Raw genomic sequence first — 18,101 nt, 5'->3', positions numbered from 1 at the left:
ACTGCATCTTCGTTAAAAATGATAGTTTTTGCTATTAAGAAACATCTGCAAAACATGGTTATTCTAAATTAAACCTTCTTCCTCTCAGTATGAGCTATTTTTTCTGTACCCAAGGGAAGACATACTTGAAATTCGATCATTTAATAAAAATATGCAATATTTATGCTTTTATTACAGGTATGCACAGAGGCTTAAAGGGGGTCTTTCAAAATGGACATTTCAAACAAACCCTAAAAGATCTCTCATACTGAGCTCTGGAGTTTTCATAACCATTTTAAAAGATCACCACAAGTTACAGTACCTTTGTTTTATATAAATAAAAATTGCACTGCAGGCTAAACTTAAAATATAAAAATAGATTCTATTTAATAAACATATACAATATAAACTACAAAAGTCAAGACAAAGTAAACAGAAGTCTCCATTAATATTAATTTTATAGCATTTCTTCAGGTAACAGTCTCAAATTGTGTAACATTGATCAGGTTTTTCCCCATTCCTCAAGCTTTTATTTAAATATATTATTTCACCTCACACACACACACACAAAACTGGGAACCGCTGATATCAGTTCAAGTTAGAAAGTGGGCTATCAAAACCACTATCTTCTTGAAAAGATTGGGGAACCTGCACCATTTTCTTCAAATATTGGTTGCAGCATTTTCCTACATTTGAATTTGGTGATGCACTGAGTTGCGTGACAGCAGGATTTGATTTGTCCGAGTTCAGGAATGCAGTATGCTCTAGGTTCACTTTCAGATGGTCTTTACTGTAAACTTTTATGCTGTTTTTTGTGCCAAGAATCTTGTCATGAGTAGGTTTTTTCTCAGAAGTACTAGCATTTTCATCTGCAGAGGAGAGTGACTTGATGTGAGGAAACTCTTCACAATACACAATCTGTGCTTGGTCACTAGTACCAGCTTTTTGTTCAGGATACAGCAAAGACATGTTGCCACTATCCAGGTGCAGACTTCCATTCACAGAACTCCATTCACTGCAGCTTCTTTCATCCTTTTCTGGAGTTCCTTGAACATCAAAATCTTGAGTTCTTTCAGATGTGGTCTTCCGGTTTCCACACAGCTGGTTACATTTATCTTCTTTCAAGACTGTTCTTTCACTTTGGCTCTCAAGCATGCAATGAGTTGGCCCAGGGATAGCAAGGCCGTTCATACGGCTGGATGTATGCTTAGTTCCTAGCTTTACTCGAGAAGTAGATGGAGGGCTACTCTGATTTGCTATATTGCTAGCTGCACACAACAGTCCTTTGTCTGCATTTACGATGGGGCTGTATTTTTCTCTTCTTCCATCTTCATTTGGATAAAACTCTGACAAAACATCTCTTGAAGTAACATGTAGGTTTTTAGAATTATTCCCATTGTGGAAACCTGGGGTCACTCCTTCACGAAGCACATACTGTGTTTCAGTCTGCGCTGCATCAAACTGCTCTCTCAAGTCATGCGGTACACATTTCTGAACAACTTTATCATTGGCTTTTTGGGTAGTACTTTCAGCACATGATCTGCTTTCCATATGGTTTGGCCTAGTTTGAAGCATGAAATCTCTTTTTGAGTGCTCAACTCCAGTTGGCAGATCAGAATTTAATAGCAGAGCTACGAGAGAAGGGAAGGAAACTGATTAATTGAAGGAAACAACGCTGGAAGAAAAATCACTTTTTATAAAGAATTGTCAGTATTAGCACTATCAAAATAAGCAGCTCATGTCTACATTTCTGTTGGCAAGCTTAAAAAACTTATTTCACTGCCCATCTGTATTTTCAGTACTATATGCACTAAACCTTTAGGACAAGTAAGAGAATTATCTAATCCAACATACCTGAGTGGGTAGCTTTGCTTTGGGGTATGTGTCGAACAGGCGTTTCAAGGACTTTAGCCATTGTAGCGAGCTTGCTGGCAGCATTCATTATTTTCTTTTCAGCTCTGCCGAGAATCACAGAACATTAAAAGTTTAGTTTAAGGTTAATTAATTTTTCCTATGTCATTTCAGCTAAAGCCATCAATAACTTTAACAGTAGAATGCACAGACTTTCTATGTCAACCACCATTTATCAACAGATCTATACTACAGAAAAAAAGCAGAATTTGTTGTTTTCTCTAGTCCTTTGTTTTTAGACAAAAGCCTACATACCATAAAGGACGTTTCTAGTGTTCACTCTTAAATGCCCATTGTCCAAAATACCGTCCTTAAAATCAATTTCTATTATATGGAAATAGATAAGGCTTACAAGATTCTACCTTGGAATATTATACAAATCAGTAGAAAATTGCTAAGTTTAAAGCATTGCACATTTAGAGGTGTTTCTTAATACAGACTGTTAAACAGGCATTAAAAAAAAAATACAAGTGATCAGCTGCCATATACACATTCCAGAAAAAGATTTGTTAACAATCCAAAACCAGCCCTGCTTCTTCAATTGAGGCTCAGAAAGGTCAGACTACTTTGACAAGCCTTCCAGCAAGACCAGAGGAAACCAAAAACAAAACTAGAAGTATTTTAGTCGTCTTAATGCTTCACACAAACAGTGAAGAACAAATAAATTTTTACTATCTCAACCTTAAAAGATCACCTTTAAACTAGTAAAAAATAAGATGTACAATAGTTGCAAAATGCTAGTGCTGTTTTATTTCCTTTTTCTTCTTCTTCCAACCTTGCATTTTACTTGAAGGAAATATTAAGGAGAGTCAAAGAACCCTAGATAGTATATTAGACTACTCAAGTTCAGTCATAAAACTCACTGGGAATCTCATGCTGGAATACTAAAGCAGGCCAGTAAGACTTCAGGTTAGACATGGTTTGCTCCAAGATGGGCTGCACCACAACTGGACAAACTCAACACTAAACTAGAAGTTTACTGCACTTCTTTCAAAAGCCATACTAATTCCCAGACAAACATAACTGAACTTACCCTTCGTGTTTCCCATTATCAGTAAGAAGCTGCTGAAGGCACGTCAAATAGTACTTGCGCATTTTCCGAGCAGTTTCTTGGCGCTCTCTTAAAACCTCCGCTTTAATCATTTCAGCTGCTCTCTCCTTACTTTCACGGATATAACAAAGCATATCACCTAAGCAAACACACTTCATTAGTACTGACTCCCTAAAGGGAAAAAGGAACTGGGACTGTCTAGCAGACAGAGCAAGGCAGCAAGGGCCCAGATTTACCAGCCAACATTCCTCCCAAATCCCTGCACCTCGCGTTGCCTATTGGCTAAATGCTGTGCAGGACGCAGAGCCAGCCGGTTAAGTTCTTGTTTAACGTTTCATATTGGCTGCCACTGGCTCCTCAGCAGCGTTTAGCCAATAGCCAACACTAAGCACAGGGATTTGAGAGGAATGTTAGTAAATCTGGGTCCAGGAATTCTTTGATGGCAGTATAGTTGGTACTTGGGGACCTGCTGCTGTCAAGTAAGACCTAGCAGACTTAGTCCCCTCTTCTCTGCCAAAAGGCTGACTAAGGCCCAGAACACAGGTTATAGTACAAGAGTAAAAATAGGTTTCCACAAAACAAGCTAAAGGAGTAGGTAGATTGTTAGAGAAACAAGATTAGTTCACAAAATAGATTTTACCATTTAAAAATATACAATATTGTACAAAGTAAGGATAGTGTAACATGGCTTAAACCATCACACTAAGCCTTGTACAAGACAATTCCATTTCTCACATTTACTCTAAGAACACAAATGTAATTCCTGTATGACTTTGCTGTCAGATTCCTGCGTGATTTGGCGAAAGGAGGAAGAACTAACAAAGTAAATTATTTTGCTCTCCTAGCCTTTTATACTTTAATACTTACTCTTAATCTTGCTCACAGCTTTAATGTACTGAACACGCATTTCCTCCAGCCCTTTTACAGTATCACAGGATGTACAAGGTTTTGAGATGGCACCCTCTGACAGTGACCTGGAGAAGCACACAAATTAAACAGCACAAGAAAGGCAGCTTGTCTTATGAAAAATTAGTTTTTTTTTTTTTTTTTTTTAATACCTTGGCGGTGTTCTCAGGTCTTTGAGTTTAATCTTCAACTCAGAGTTTTCTGCAACTAGAGCCTCTAGAGCCTTCTCGTTTTCTATTAAAAAAAAAAGTCATGAACCATAATTCATTGTACTTCTCTAAATTCAAGTAGACTTCAACCTAAGTTACTACACAGTAACTGCTATCTCTGGTGTAAGAATATAATGTTACAAAGCATCAACAGCGTATGCACAGCTGTCAGTGACAAGCATTAACAAATTGATCAGAACTCAATCCAGTGAAATCTGAATACAAATCCATCTAATAGAGTAAGTAATCCTAAAGCCTTTATATGCCATGACTGAGCCTGAGCTGGAGGTGAAACTTCACATATATCAGATGGGCATATAGAAACGGTGGGAGAAAATAACGAGGGTTGTTTTGACAAATGTTAGAAAAGAATGATTAGTTTGTGGGTTAGCAACCATAGCTTCTTTGGGATGGAAAAAGCTAAAATGTTTGTTTCTTAATCATCACAAACTAATATTACAGAAAAAGGACTTTCATGCTGAATTGTGCTCAGTGCTTCTAAAACCATTTAAATATTATGAGTCAGCAGAGAATGAGCAAACAGTGAAGCTGACAAAAGGCCTCCAAAAGCTTTGGGCTTTGAGCCGACACCAAAGTTTGTTGATCATGAAGTACAGACAGCATACTGACACCACCGTGTTGTTTTCTGAAGTGGAAGTTAAAGATCCTGAAAATCCATTTACAAGCCATTTAATGTGATCTAAGAAAATGGTTATTTCTGAAAAGGGCATAGGTAATTACCGTAACTTGAAGAAGTGATAGACAAACTTTGATACAACTATGAACTCTACAGTTTATTATTAGGGAAGAAAAGCAGCATGAACTGGTGTCAGTTCCCACCTATCCTTGATCATACATGCTTGCTGGAGATACTACTAATGCATCCAGTCTCAGAAATTCTTATATGAAAATAAAAGGAGAAAGGGGGAAAAAAAAAAGCAACACCACGAAGAGCGGTATGCTTTATCAAAACAGAGTCTCTTTGAAGAAAAAAATCATAGCTTTCATGGATAGAATATAGAAAAGATAAAGGATAGAGCCCTGGAAAAGGCAGATAAATTTTGCTTTTTTCTCTAGGAAGATGTATGAAAAAAAACCCAAAAAGCAAGGAACAAATACAGAATGAAGCAACTCAACAGTTCAAGTTTGGAAAAAGCTTTCAAGAATTCTCATTTGTGGTTTTCATCTCATTTTTAACATTTGACAGATGTATCCCTGATGTTCTCAGTGACAGCAGTAGCCTTGTTTTCATCAGCAGATCTCTTACTATCCTTCAATTTTTCATTGGTGCTCAAGAAAGTTTACAAGTTACATGGTTTTGGACAAAAATTTCAGAGGGTAGTATTTTGCAGATCTGTATAATTTACCCACCTGGCCTTGTTCATACAAGTCTGCTAGCTGGCAAGAATGACTTCCTTACAACATACAGCTTTTACTGCTCCTTGCTGACCATAAAATTTATTAGAGCAGGCAATTGAGAATTTTCATATTACCAAAAAATAAAAAAAAATAAATAAAACCCACACCACAAACCAGTCTGTGGCACATGGTGTGCTTAGTCCCTTGGTATAACCTACTACTTGGCATCTACTCTAAGTTGACCATTTGCCACACGTTTAGTGTCCATGATTATCTTCCACCAAGACAAGCCCAAGCAAAAAAAACACGGCAGGGAGAATGATGCTCTTATTCAAATTGCCAGCATGTTTTTCTTCAGAGAGAAAGTCATCCTCTTTGTTCTAATGATGAAAACAAAGACATCTACCAACTTAAATATAGGGGTAAAAGAGTTCCTCAGATACCAACTGAATTTACCATGTGGCACAGGGTTCCTTTTATATCTCAAACAGGAAAGAAAACAAACGTTCGAGCATAGGAACTAAGCAGAGCAAGTATTCTTTCTACAACTGCTCTCAGAAACCAACCTAGACAATAAAAGTTACCTTTGCTACCATTCAGAGACAGATGAATCGGTAAGACTTCCTCTGAGCAAACAGCCAAAATACAAGGCCCAGAAAGCAAGAGATAGTAGAGATAGTTACAGGTACAGGTGAAAAGGGGTTTAATATAGAACAGTGTTATCCATGTTATCTCAGTTTCTACTATGGGTAGAGACTTTTATTAAGATACCTAAAGAAATAAAGGATGAAATCTACTATTCTGCCCTATATTTCTCTGTTGCAAAGCAACACAAGAATGTCTTGATTTGAAAGGCAAAGAAACTACATAAAAACTACTTAAATAAGAACTACTTAAATCCTAGTTTAAGATTAAAAAAGAAATCAGGACAATTACAGCTTAAATCTATTACTAACTACAGGAAGATACAAGAAACTGTGGACAATGGCTTATTAACACTGGTGCCAAGAGGAACCAGGTAGCATTTGAGGCTATTCTGCTCTTTATACTCCTGCTATGCGGGGTAAGTATGTACGCAGTACCAATACAGCCTCAAAGGAGCCAGCTAAAGACCTCCCAGACTCATATATGAAAATATAAATCTATGTAACCCTCACTGGCAATGGGATCCACATGTACACAAATTCAAAGATGATCTGTTACATGTTCATTTTTCCTTATTTTTTCTTAATATCACACATGTGTGATAGTAATGTTTAGGGCCAAGAGTTCATTATTTTTTCTATATGCATACTGTTTTATACACACACACACACTCATTACATCCATTGAAGGCTTTATAACACAAGAGGTGAAAGATTCCATGCAGCCAACAAGGCAGAGCTCTTCAAAGTTTTTTCCAGGTGAGTAACAATGCTAACCTTGGATTTGTTCTGCCTTAGCTTTGTGCTCCCTTACAGCAAGTTGAAGATGTTTGCAGGCTTTCTCCAACTTTTTTTTCAAATCCTGGCACACAGTCTCCTTTTTTTCAAGCTCTTGGCAGCAGCATTCAGAGCAGAAATCTTCATGAGACCAAAAGTTCCTTTTCTTACACTTCTGATCTGCAACAGCAATTACTAGAAGTTATATATCACCCATGGGATCAAGGAGAATCAAACCCAATCTTACTATTTCTAACATGCAACTTAGATACTCTTTTTCACTAGGAAAGCATACAGTGTATTAGTCCAATTAAAAGAATCATAAGAGGCTAGATCCCAGTTACAGAACGTGCAACAGTATCTATCAAGTCTTTAAGCCCTCATAGCCTCCATACACTCATATTTTTGATGCTCTGATTCTAGAGAGACGTCTGAGCACAGATAGTCATGAGATCTGTGTATTGATTTGTTTTAAAAAAAAATAATAATAAAATAAATAAAAAAAGCCAAATAGAGGCTTTTGGAATCATCTGAAAGAGAGATGCTCCCAGCTGCAAAGGCTCACATGCGGCTGAGTCTAGTTAAGCTAAGAGATTTACAAAGACTGGGCTACTTCCAGGAGAGCAACAGCCACTCTCTGCAGCCAGGACAGGGAGCTCTAGAGACAGAAGAGATGCATTGCTTGTATTGTTTTGTGTTTAATAGACAGCTTGTTATTTTGGTTTTGAAGGAATTCAAGCCACATTATAGGCATAAGGCCAAAGACTCTCTTGGATTTTGTTGCTTTATGTTTTTTTGGTTGCATAAGAGCTTAAACTAAACAAAAAGCCCAAGAGAGATTTCTGTGCCTCCCCTAAAGCTTTTCCCCAGCTATACAGTCTCCAAAGTATGGATGATGGCTTGTGAAGAGCTACAATGCTGCAAAGAAAAAAAAAAAAAAGAGAAAAAAAAAAAGACACACACCACACACACCACCATCACCCCCACCTCCAAAAAGAAAAATCCTGCAAATTCAGATTTCCTAAAACAAAGTTATTGATTAAAAGAATACAAATATCTACTGTGCCAGGTAAAGTATCATTCTTGACACAACAATGTCTTTTACATGAAGACAAAATTCTTCATCTACTGTCAAGAAATAATATTATTTCAGCTTCAAAGCATTAGTTTAGTATTACCCATTTTCAAGGCACAGATTATATCTTGCATAGCATGATCAACATAGGCTTGCTTACTAGCTGCCAAGTACAGAAGGTATTAACATTTCTCTGTCCACAATCACCTAGGAGTATTTCAATCTACAGCAGATACTACAGCTATTCATTCTTGAAGAATAGTTTTAAAAAGCTGAAAGCTACTAATATTCATTAAAAATAAAGCTCTTAAAAATCTAGCATTAGATCAGCAATGTTAGACACCAGTACCATTTGTCATGCAGTTCGGGCATTTCTAACACAGTACAAGCTATTACAGCATTAAACATTAATGTGGGAAAAACTGCATCTTCCTCTATCATCCACATGATATCATGATATCATTCACAAGTTATATAAGCATGCATTAGACAAATCATCAACTACTAAAAGCCACTATTAACAAGCTTAACTGTATGACACATGATCTATCAATTTAAATTAGAACAAAACCAGTACTTTTATCTGTTTCAGTTTCCTGTGAAGGCGGCAGTTGTCTTAGCATTCTTTGTATTTCTACTTGGTGTCCAACACTGTATACAGAAGGTCTTGCCATGTCCCCAGTTTCTCCTTCACCACTTTGCACACAGGAGTATCTTTTTTCATTTACCTTACTCAGCAGTTCTTCATATTTCTGCAATTGAAAACACTCTCTGAAAACTCACTACATAGCAGAAAAGTGTTCAAAGGCACTTAAAAAAAGAGAATATTAGGAGTAAAAACAAGTTACCCTTAGTGGCCCAATTAGTTTTAGCAAGTGTATCTTAGGTTTAAAGTCTGTCATAGAACTGTAGATAGCAGCCTGGATTGCGAGAAAAGTCTCTATTCTAACATGTGAAAGTCATACCTAGTATATAATTCATTGCAATAGTAGTACCTGGTTTTCCTCAGAGTTTTACTTTAGAAATGTCAGTAGCCATTAATATCATACAATTAAACAGTGTCTTTAAAAAAAATAAGCAAGCAAGCTTCAACTATTCAAAGGCATATCTAGCAAAAAAAAGGGTTTGGACTCACTTAGCAAGTTTCTGCAGAAACATGGCTAGTAGAGGGACAAGTAAGTCATCAGGAGAAATAAAGTCACTTTTCTTTAGAGTTATGGTAGCATAATACAAGACTTTACTAAGGATGGGTATAAGGATTCTACCATGCACAGGCTTCAAATGTGGTTCAAACCAATCAACATTTTGAAGCTGCTTATTATCAGCAGTTTACCAAAAAGCATGCATATCTGTTGCAAAAGATGCATCAAACTTAAGTAAGAAATTCTGATTTTTAATTGTGCAATTTGTGATACAAAATCTTTAGAGAATTAAATTCTGAACAGAAACTTGCTACTACTAGGAAACTGGATAATGAATATGAAATTATTTCTCATGACACTATTTCCACCACTACTCATTTGGTGCCTTTACTTGAAAAATAAGACAAATTTCTTTATGTCCTATTCTTAGATAATTCTACAGCTGCTGAGTGTCGGGTAGCAATGGCATTTCCAATGGGATGCTCCCCATAATCAAAAACTTACTGCAAGCATAAGCATTGCAAAAGAGGAATCTGTAAAGACAACAGAAATACAAAAGGAGCTTTTGGACAAAATTCTGCTTAGTCCTAAACTAATTGAAGACAAGCAGGATAGTTTCCCTCATTTGTGCAAGCACATAAAAAGAAAAAAAAAGAATTTCCTATACCACAATAACGTTAAGAAAGATTAAGATTATACCTGAGATAAAACAATTGGTCAATTATTTACTTTCACTACAGATAATCTGCAAGAGTTTAGTGTTTTCACCTTTATATCAGAAGGAAAAAAAAAGTGATCCATGGTCACTACACATTCACCTCAGTGGAATATTTGAACTGCTAAATTTACTCCCAGAAAGGCTGTAAAAAGTCTTCCCACTGAATAGCCCAGAGGTCACAGATATGAGAACCATCTCATATGGATTACTGTTTAGCATGTTCATTTTATCAACAATTATTTTGGTAAAACACATTCCAGGATGAATACCTTCGCTAAATATTGGAATCAGCTCAAATCAAGGCTCTTAAGAATAAGGATAAGAAAATTAATGTCTGATGAAGGCACTATGCTTGATATTTTGTAAAGATGATAATTAGCTTCATGGATGGACTAAAATCATTTTGAACTACTGGACCTAATGATTATATTAAGTGTAATTTTACCAACTCCAAAGGAATAGACTGAGATCACAATCTGAAAATGAAATGATGTTTCACCATTTTATCTCTAGGTTGCAAGCCACAGAGCTCCAGCTATGTTTATCTATCATTTACTTTGTGTTCTGCTGCAATTAGGAATACAATATTATGTTTTACTTTTATTATAAAAAATAATTCACATTGATATCAATAACATGCTGTTTCTAAATAAATAGTCTGCAGAGTGAGGTGATATACCATGCTTGGGGGATGTTGTTTTTTAAAAGACTGTCAGGAACTTATCAGTAGGTTGCAACAAACCTGTTTAAAAAGGATAAGTGCCTAATTCTTGCTAAATACACAGAAGACATGAATAATTTAACACACAAATGTGTATACACCAAAATCCTTACCATACAACTTCAGAAAATATTTCAGTTTGTCCCTTGTGTTCAGCTTATATACAGCAGGGGAATATTTGGATAACTCAAAAGCACGGTTTTTCGTTTCCATCATCACAAACTTTTGTAAACAATCTGCTTTAGACTAGATTTTTCTGCTTTTATATTAGATTTGCTTTTGCCTTGACTTGAGTTACTTTGATGACAACTAAAGCAACCAGCCGAAGGGATGGCAGTCCATCCCTACAAATGCATTAACTATTAGAACAGTAGTGTAAGACCATTACTATATAATGGTCAGCACAGCTCAAGGGTGTACCTCCACCTATTTGCATGCGCTGGTTTGGCAGCTAGTAACATAGGCTTTAATTATAGAACTACTCATTTAAGAGGTCACAAGGAGCTCTTAAAAGGCTCCCAAACTTAAGATGGTAGGTGGATCCCATTAATTAATGACTTGTGGTATTAGAAATAAAGCGATTTCTAATCAGATTTTCCCCAGCTTAAGCATTAAGAATGTCAAAGCTACACCCACCTTCTTCCTTTTCACTTCTTGAAGGCAGATCTATCCTCCTTTTATAGTTCTAAAGGGCATATTAATGAATTCAAATGTAGGACTGATTCTCAGGATCATATGAATATTTTCAATTAAGAGAAAAAAAATGTAGAGTCAAACTGTCATTTCCCAAACCTTTCTGGTTGGTAGTTATAAATTATAACTACTAAAAATTATAATTTTACCTCTTTCCATTCTTGTTCAGCCTTTTCCAGGACTGTGTAAACTGTGCTTCTGTAGGCCTTCTGTAGGCAAGCCTTTATTTTCTCTTTGCATTGCTGATTTAATTGAATGGGAGTGCTGAAACACTTATCCTTCCAAGAAGGCTCATTTTTTGTGCAGTTGACTAGTTCTTCATGGATTTCTCTTAGCAAGCACTCAAGTTCAAACAATGTCCTCTCCTCATATTGAATAATTTCATCCTGAAGTCTCTTTGTTTGCTGAGCTTCCCATTCTCGCTGCTTCTGGTCTAGTAACATCTTTATTTCTGCCTCTTTCTGTATAGAGAGGTCATTTTTCTGCTTTACAAGATCTTCCTTTGCTGTTGCAAGTACTTCTTTAATTTTGTTTCTATGATCATCTAAAAATGAACGGTAGTCTCTTTCATTTTGCTCTTGAATCTGAAGGATTTCTTCTTGCTTTTCTTTGTTCCACTGAGCCCGGGCTTTTGCTACTTCTGCTTTGATAATTGCGGGGATTTCTTCTTTCTTTAGCTCCAATTCCCTTTGGAGAGAAAGCACCTTTTCTTCAAGTTCTTTCATTCTCAGTCCAGATTTCTCTGTATTATCAAATTCTTTCTTCCATTTCTCTTCAGCAGCTGAGAGAACTAGAGCTAACTGGTGAATATAACAGAGACAGCTCATTAACAAACACACAATTAATTTTAAAGCATGATGCACTACACTAATTAAATGCATCAAGAGTCAAGAAACAGCTGAATACCACCACCATATATTAAGCCATTTGATATGCTGTTACAATACATTTCATTGTACTGTTGAGTAAGATAAGCCCAGCAGCTTTTCCCACACACACCACTACCCCCTGCAGTGTAGCTTCATAATATAGAAACTATAAAACTACTAATGGTCATTCATTCAAGGCCACAAAATCCTTTCAACCAGAAGAAATTGCATCTTCTTACAGAGATCCTCACTCCTCTTCTATTACATTGATGCGGGACACCAGTGTTTTGGGCAAAGAATGAGTGTTTATCTGGTCACAAAGGCGTAAACTTCAGCTTGACCAAATGACCAAGTTGGCCCTGATTTGAAGGGGGAGGTGGAGGGGAGCTTGAACCGTATAACCACCAGATGCCTCTTCCAGCCTAAGTCATTCTGTGATTCTATGACTGACATGAAACAATCTGATTAGAAGACTAAGCCATGCCCACTTTAAAACTTTTTGTTCTTTATAAAAAGAAAAAAAAAAAAACACATGTTCTTGTTGTAAGGGCCACAGAATATTAATATTCTTCCTTAGACGTTGACAATGTGGACAGAACATTCTATTAGTTTATATGAGGTATATGAGGTATAGTTACAACCTCTCCACTCAACAACAATTAATTTTATCTCACACTATTTTTTTGTATCTACTAACTTATTTGGTTCTAGGTTACCCACTGATTCACTCCGCAGAGACTATATTTTTATGATTTATCTCTCTCAAGTATTGGATCATTAGCAATCTTTCAGAAATGATTTCCAAGTTTTCATACAAACATAACCCTACCGACAAATAACCCTCCATGTCACAGGACACTAGAAACATGCCTCCTTAATGATTGCCCATTTACGTTTGTTAATTTCTCTGCTTGAGTACAAGATTTAGGAAACTGAACAGTTTAGCAATACATGTAAAGCAACTATTTTGTGCTACCTGCTTTGCTGCAGTCTCTTTGTGTTCCCTTTCCCATTTTTCTTGTTCTGCTTTCAGATTTACTTTATACTCTTTGAGGTCTGTTAATTCTTGTAGCCACTTGGCATGAGCTTGGGTTAAAGCTGCATCTACCTATAAACAGGGAAAAGAAGCTACTTCAATCACCAGCACTGAAAACAATTTCATTACTATTTACACATAACAATGAAAGAAAATAGTTCAGTTTGGATTGACTGTTTGTAGAAATTCATCAGACCTGCTGCATCTGTTGCATTTCTTGTTCTCATCTACCAAAATGATGACAGTGTTAATCATGTTTTCCTTAATAAAAATGGTATAAATCACAAGTAGTTTTGCACAGTTCTGTTCAAAATTCCTGCAAAACTTTACCAACTGTGTAAGATGTGAAAAATTAATATCTAGGAAAACAAGTTGATATGCTACTGCTTCTTCAGGAGGTCACAAGTACAAATTATTAAGGTGACAGTGCTTAAAACATATCTAGACCTATTCTGCACATTTGCACATCAGTTTTACTGCCTCCAGGCGGACAGAACAATTATTTGTTACCTGGCTGGCGAGATTTTTACGGTATTTATTTTCCAGTTCTATTTCAAGTTCTTTTAAGGCCTCTTCAGAGGCCATCTTTTCTTTCAGTGCCTTCTGGAGCTGCCGCTTCTGGTCCTCAACAATCCTTGCTAATTCTTTAGATAAAGTTTCATCCGTAACTGTTCCTTGGTCAGTTTGGCTGCTGCAGTCATTACATTCAACTAAAATTCTTCTTGTTTCTTCCAGTCTGCTTTGCCATTCTCCTTCTACTTTTGCAATGACTTGTTCTTTATCCTGTGGAAAAAAATATTTTTTTAAAAAAAAATCTCTCTAATATCTAAATAATTAGAACTTGACCACCATTTAACAGCAACAAAACCCCTATCAAAAAAACTCAGTTTACACCAATAATCCTCCCTGACAGAAAAGCAAAGCCATGTTCAAAGGCAGTGTGTTCCTTCCATCCAAGTCAAGTATCTACATTTCTGAATAATAATAAAAATTTAACTGAGACATTTCTTACTAGGTCCTTTTATGCTTCATCCTTCCTTCCTCTCCCCAATTACATTTCTGACTATATACTCAGTTAAAAATGAATGCTTTTGTCTTGCAACACCACAGCTTTAGCCAATGAGGTGGGAGACGCACATTTATAGGACCCCTGAGTGAAAAACAGAAAAAATGTAACCATTCACTCAGATACCAAGTTGAAACACTTCAGCAAGTGATTAGCTGTGATAAGACATCTCTACAGTGTGTCTAATACCTACTGACTTCAGAGGCTCCTAAAACAACAGATCCTTAACAACTATTTTAAATGGTAGAATAATATTTTATAAGTGTATCTATATACAAGTTTTCCTTCTGAAAAAAAGTAATTTAAAATCCTCTAGTATAAGCTCCAACCTCTTTCTCTTCCTTCTCCCAGTGGACTTTGGCTAAAGCAACTTCCTTTTCAACCTGCTGTTTAATATAAACTTCTTTTTCTTTCAGCCATTGGTTCTTTGCTGCTATGATAGAATTGTTGTACTTCTCTTCAAGCTCAATCCTCAGATGGTTAAGTGAGACTTCTTTCTCTTCTAGTAGTTGTTTCTTAAGCTAGGCAAAAAAAAGAAAACAAAAAATACAAAACAAAAAACCCACAAAGCACACAAGAAACATCAGCTTGGACTAACTTCTATAAAAGCATTCAGTTCCCAAAGGTGCAGCAAACTATTCCAGAACAGAGTGATTAGCATGCATGATGATATTCAATTAACTCCCTAAAGCTTGCACACTGATCTTACCAATGATATCTAGATAAGAGATTTAGCTCTCAAGAGGTGTTTTAAGGCATTATATTTGAACTACTTGGAGTAAGTTGCTCCAAAAAGAAGTTTTCTTAGTCAGTATCTTTACTTTCAGTATATTTTAAGCTGCCTATCTTTACTGTACTTCCTAGCAAGACAGCTGACCTATTTATTTCATCATTTCACACTAATACTTTGGAAAAACAAAGCAAGTTTTTAAATCAATACAGTAAATTCAATTTATTAAATAATTATTGAAAACTATTCTGAAAATATAAGACAACCTCTATGATCAACAAGTTTTTTTTCGAAAAAGTCTCACAAATATAAAAATTCACATTGCTGACTCAGCCCTGTAAAGAGTCATAATTATGATTTTTAGAAACATCACTATGTGAAAATAAGTAGCTATTGGGAAGGAATACTTCTCTACTTTAAACCAAGGGACATAGTAGCAGGTTAAATTACAACCAATATGCCACACTTGCTAGACTTCTGATGCAACTGCATAGCTTCCAAATACCTTCCCAAAGTAATTATTAAATATGTTTCTAGATATATATTAAGAAAACAGTCTCAAGCGATACAATTTATAGGTATCTTCATCAGTACCTTCTCTTCTTTCAGCTGCTGCTCTTCCTCAAATTTCTGCCTTAAAGTAGTTTCCAAGGTGTCCTTCTCACCACAGACTGCTATATAAAACTCCTTCACTGCAGTCATCTCGCTGTTCAGCTCTTCCATGTCAGCCCTTCAGACCACATATTGTTTATAACAAATTTAGTCTTCACATTCAGAGAACAAACTTTCGTTTTTTCACAAATAGTGTAATTAGCATTGAATGCTAGATAAGAAATGCAGAAATTTCAGTGAAAGAGGGAAAAACGAATAAGCCTTACTTGAACTGTGATATTGTCTCTTCGTAAGTTTGAATAAGCTGCTGTTTTTCTGCAGCATATCTCTCCACAACGTCTTTCTCAAACTGAGCTTTTGTATCCTCATGATGTTGCTGATACATTCTTTCACACCTATGATTTAGAGAGAGAAAAATACTACTCTACTTTTCTTCTTAATAGGTTGTTTCCATTTTTTTTTTTTAAGGAAAATTATAGTTTTAATGTTGCCCTCCTTATAGTTAGCTGGTGTAAGGACATACATGCAGGACCAAAGTTAACAAATGGAACTAAGCAGAGTCCACAGGCTTACCTGTCAATAGCTTCTTGTTTATCCTCATCAAAATCTTGAACCATCTGTCTCATCTGATAACAGAGATCTTGATTTGAATTTTTCAGCTTTTCCTCACTTGCTTTCAGTTCTTCAATAGTCAGAGCATGCTTCTGAACAAAAGTCAATAGAACGGTTTTAAGGAAACTTTCATAACTGCAGATTTTGGCACAACTTTATTGGTCAATCTTATTTTAAGGAATTTACAGTATTTCAATCTTACCTCAACTTCCTGCATCAAATTTTCATTAGCCTTTCTGAGTCTCAGAACCTCTTCCTTAAGATGATCAGAAACAGATGGAGTAGCTACTAAAGTATCATTCAGATTTTTCACAGGCTAAAACAAAACAAAATTAAAATGAGATCTTTCAAGGCATACTTGCTTTAGAAGTTGATGCTTTAAAAAAAGTTACAACTGTTGGATAAACATTTTACTCACAAAGGAAAGAAGGAAATGATTGCAGTACAAAATATACAGATAGCATCACTGTTATTCTGTATGAATTCTTGAAATTCGTAATATTTTGAAGTTTAAGAAGCACACAGTTGATATCCCATTTGCAAGCTGAATGGCAGCTACCATCCAGTTGCGTGTGTACATTCTAAGCATATTCTTTTCTTATCCCATACTGAGATCACAATTTATGGATTACAAAAGCAGACATTAGATGTTTGTCCAATTTATAGAGGGATGTTAAAATACCAGGGTGAAGAGGGATACAATATGGAGAAGATTCTTCAGTGATCAAACTACTTAGTAGAATCATCAAAAAGTAATTTATTTAATGTTCCTTGTTGAACTTAATATCAGCTTTCTCAGAGAAATTATGAGATATTTTTTACTAAATAAGGCAGCAGTAAAATAGAATGCTGACACCTCCCCCCCCCCCCCGAAAAAAAAAAAAAAAGAAAAAGGCAGTGGCCATTAATGCGTACCACCCAGGCCTTCACATCAGAGAACATCTAATAAGAGATATTGCTACTCAAGTTCTGAGATTTCTTCAGGTTATTTCTTTTTCATTGAAGATACAGAACAAGGTATCACCAAAATTGCAAAACCAGCCTAAAGATCAAACAGATTTACTTATCTGCCATAAATACACAGCTACAATTTCATTCTTTGGTCTGTTTTCAAATGAGATTTAAATGTTGGTTTGGTTCATTTAAATTCAGTGCACTTCCACAAGTTCTTTTTTTAAAGCATAAGCTGAAAAAGAACAAACCTCTGAGGCTTTTGATGCTTTTTCTGCTTTCAGCAACTGCTTGGATTCCTCTAATGCTTTCTGGTAATCTTTAAGGTCATTTTGTAATTGAGTAATCTTGTTTCTCTTCGTTTTGTTACTGCTCAATAAGCGTTCCAGTTCAGCTTTTAATTCTATGATAATTTCATCTTTAGAGAGTTCTTTATCCAGGTCTCTATTTTGTATTGCACTAGTAGGGAAAACACAACCAGTTCCATTTTATAAAAGACAAACAAAAATAATTTGCGCACACACAGATATTTGAAAGGTGGTCGTAGCAAAAGACGAGCAACTAATGCTACCAGCAATACAGTCGTTCAAGTATAAGATAGGAGTAAAAAGAATGAGAAACAGACACAAAAGTTTTATTAGTCATGTTGTAATTAATGTACAGAAAAGGTTTTCATTGTTATTTCCATAAAAGACTTGCTGTTTCAAAACACCTCACATAGTATAACAACTCTTGAATGGTTGTATTAAAAGACAGCTTTAAGTAACTAAGTGTAATCATTTGAGCAAAAAGGTATCTACACATTTATCCACACAATTAACATGAAGACTATGCATTTCTATGGGCAAAAAAAGATATAGCTGCCTTGTACTGAGACATTAAGATGCTGTTGACATACAGACTGAGCACTCAAGCACATTACTGTAGTCTCTACTACATGCTCTAGATTTTACCCATATGGGGTAAGCTACAGTTAAGCAGGTCTCAAGCTTTCTGGAACACAATCAAATCTCTCTTGCCATGTAACACCGATTGTTTTA

General features: G+C 35.8%; 1 protein-coding gene across 1 annotated transcript in view; it reads right to left on the bottom strand.

The window, feature by feature from the left end:
* Positions 1–439: 439 nt before the first annotated feature.
* CEP152 (centrosomal protein 152) overlaps positions 440–18,101 on the bottom strand; it is a 33,017-nt gene continuing 15,355 nt past the window's right edge. Inside the window, exons 12-27 of the mRNA XM_062583688.1 lie at positions 17,313–17,520; positions 16,313–16,426; positions 16,072–16,202; positions 15,765–15,893; positions 15,481–15,616; positions 14,486–14,677; positions 13,601–13,873; positions 13,031–13,162; positions 11,335–11,985; positions 8,489–8,663; positions 6,837–7,016; positions 4,000–4,081; positions 3,809–3,915; positions 2,924–3,080; positions 1,834–1,937; positions 440–1,610 (exon numbers count right to left, since the gene is read on the bottom strand). Of these exons, the coding sequence (XP_062439672.1) occupies positions 568–1,610; positions 1,834–1,937; positions 2,924–3,080; positions 3,809–3,915; positions 4,000–4,081; positions 6,837–7,016; positions 8,489–8,663; positions 11,335–11,985; positions 13,031–13,162; positions 13,601–13,873; positions 14,486–14,677; positions 15,481–15,616; positions 15,765–15,893; positions 16,072–16,202; positions 16,313–16,426; positions 17,313–17,520 (3,814 nt within the window). The 3' untranslated portion in view covers positions 440–567. The remainder of the gene's footprint in view (positions 1,611–1,833; positions 1,938–2,923; positions 3,081–3,808; positions 3,916–3,999; positions 4,082–6,836; positions 7,017–8,488; positions 8,664–11,334; positions 11,986–13,030; positions 13,163–13,600; positions 13,874–14,485; positions 14,678–15,480; positions 15,617–15,764; positions 15,894–16,071; positions 16,203–16,312; positions 16,427–17,312; positions 17,521–18,101) is intronic.

This window comes from Rhea pennata, chromosome 10 (genome assembly GCF_028389875.1).
Source record: "Rhea pennata isolate bPtePen1 chromosome 10, bPtePen1.pri, whole genome shotgun sequence".
In the NCBI taxonomy this organism is placed as follows: domain Eukaryota; kingdom Metazoa; phylum Chordata; class Aves; order Rheiformes; family Rheidae; genus Rhea; species Rhea pennata.
Note: the sequence above shows the minus strand (reverse complement) of the source record. Positions and strands in the feature narration are given on the sequence as shown.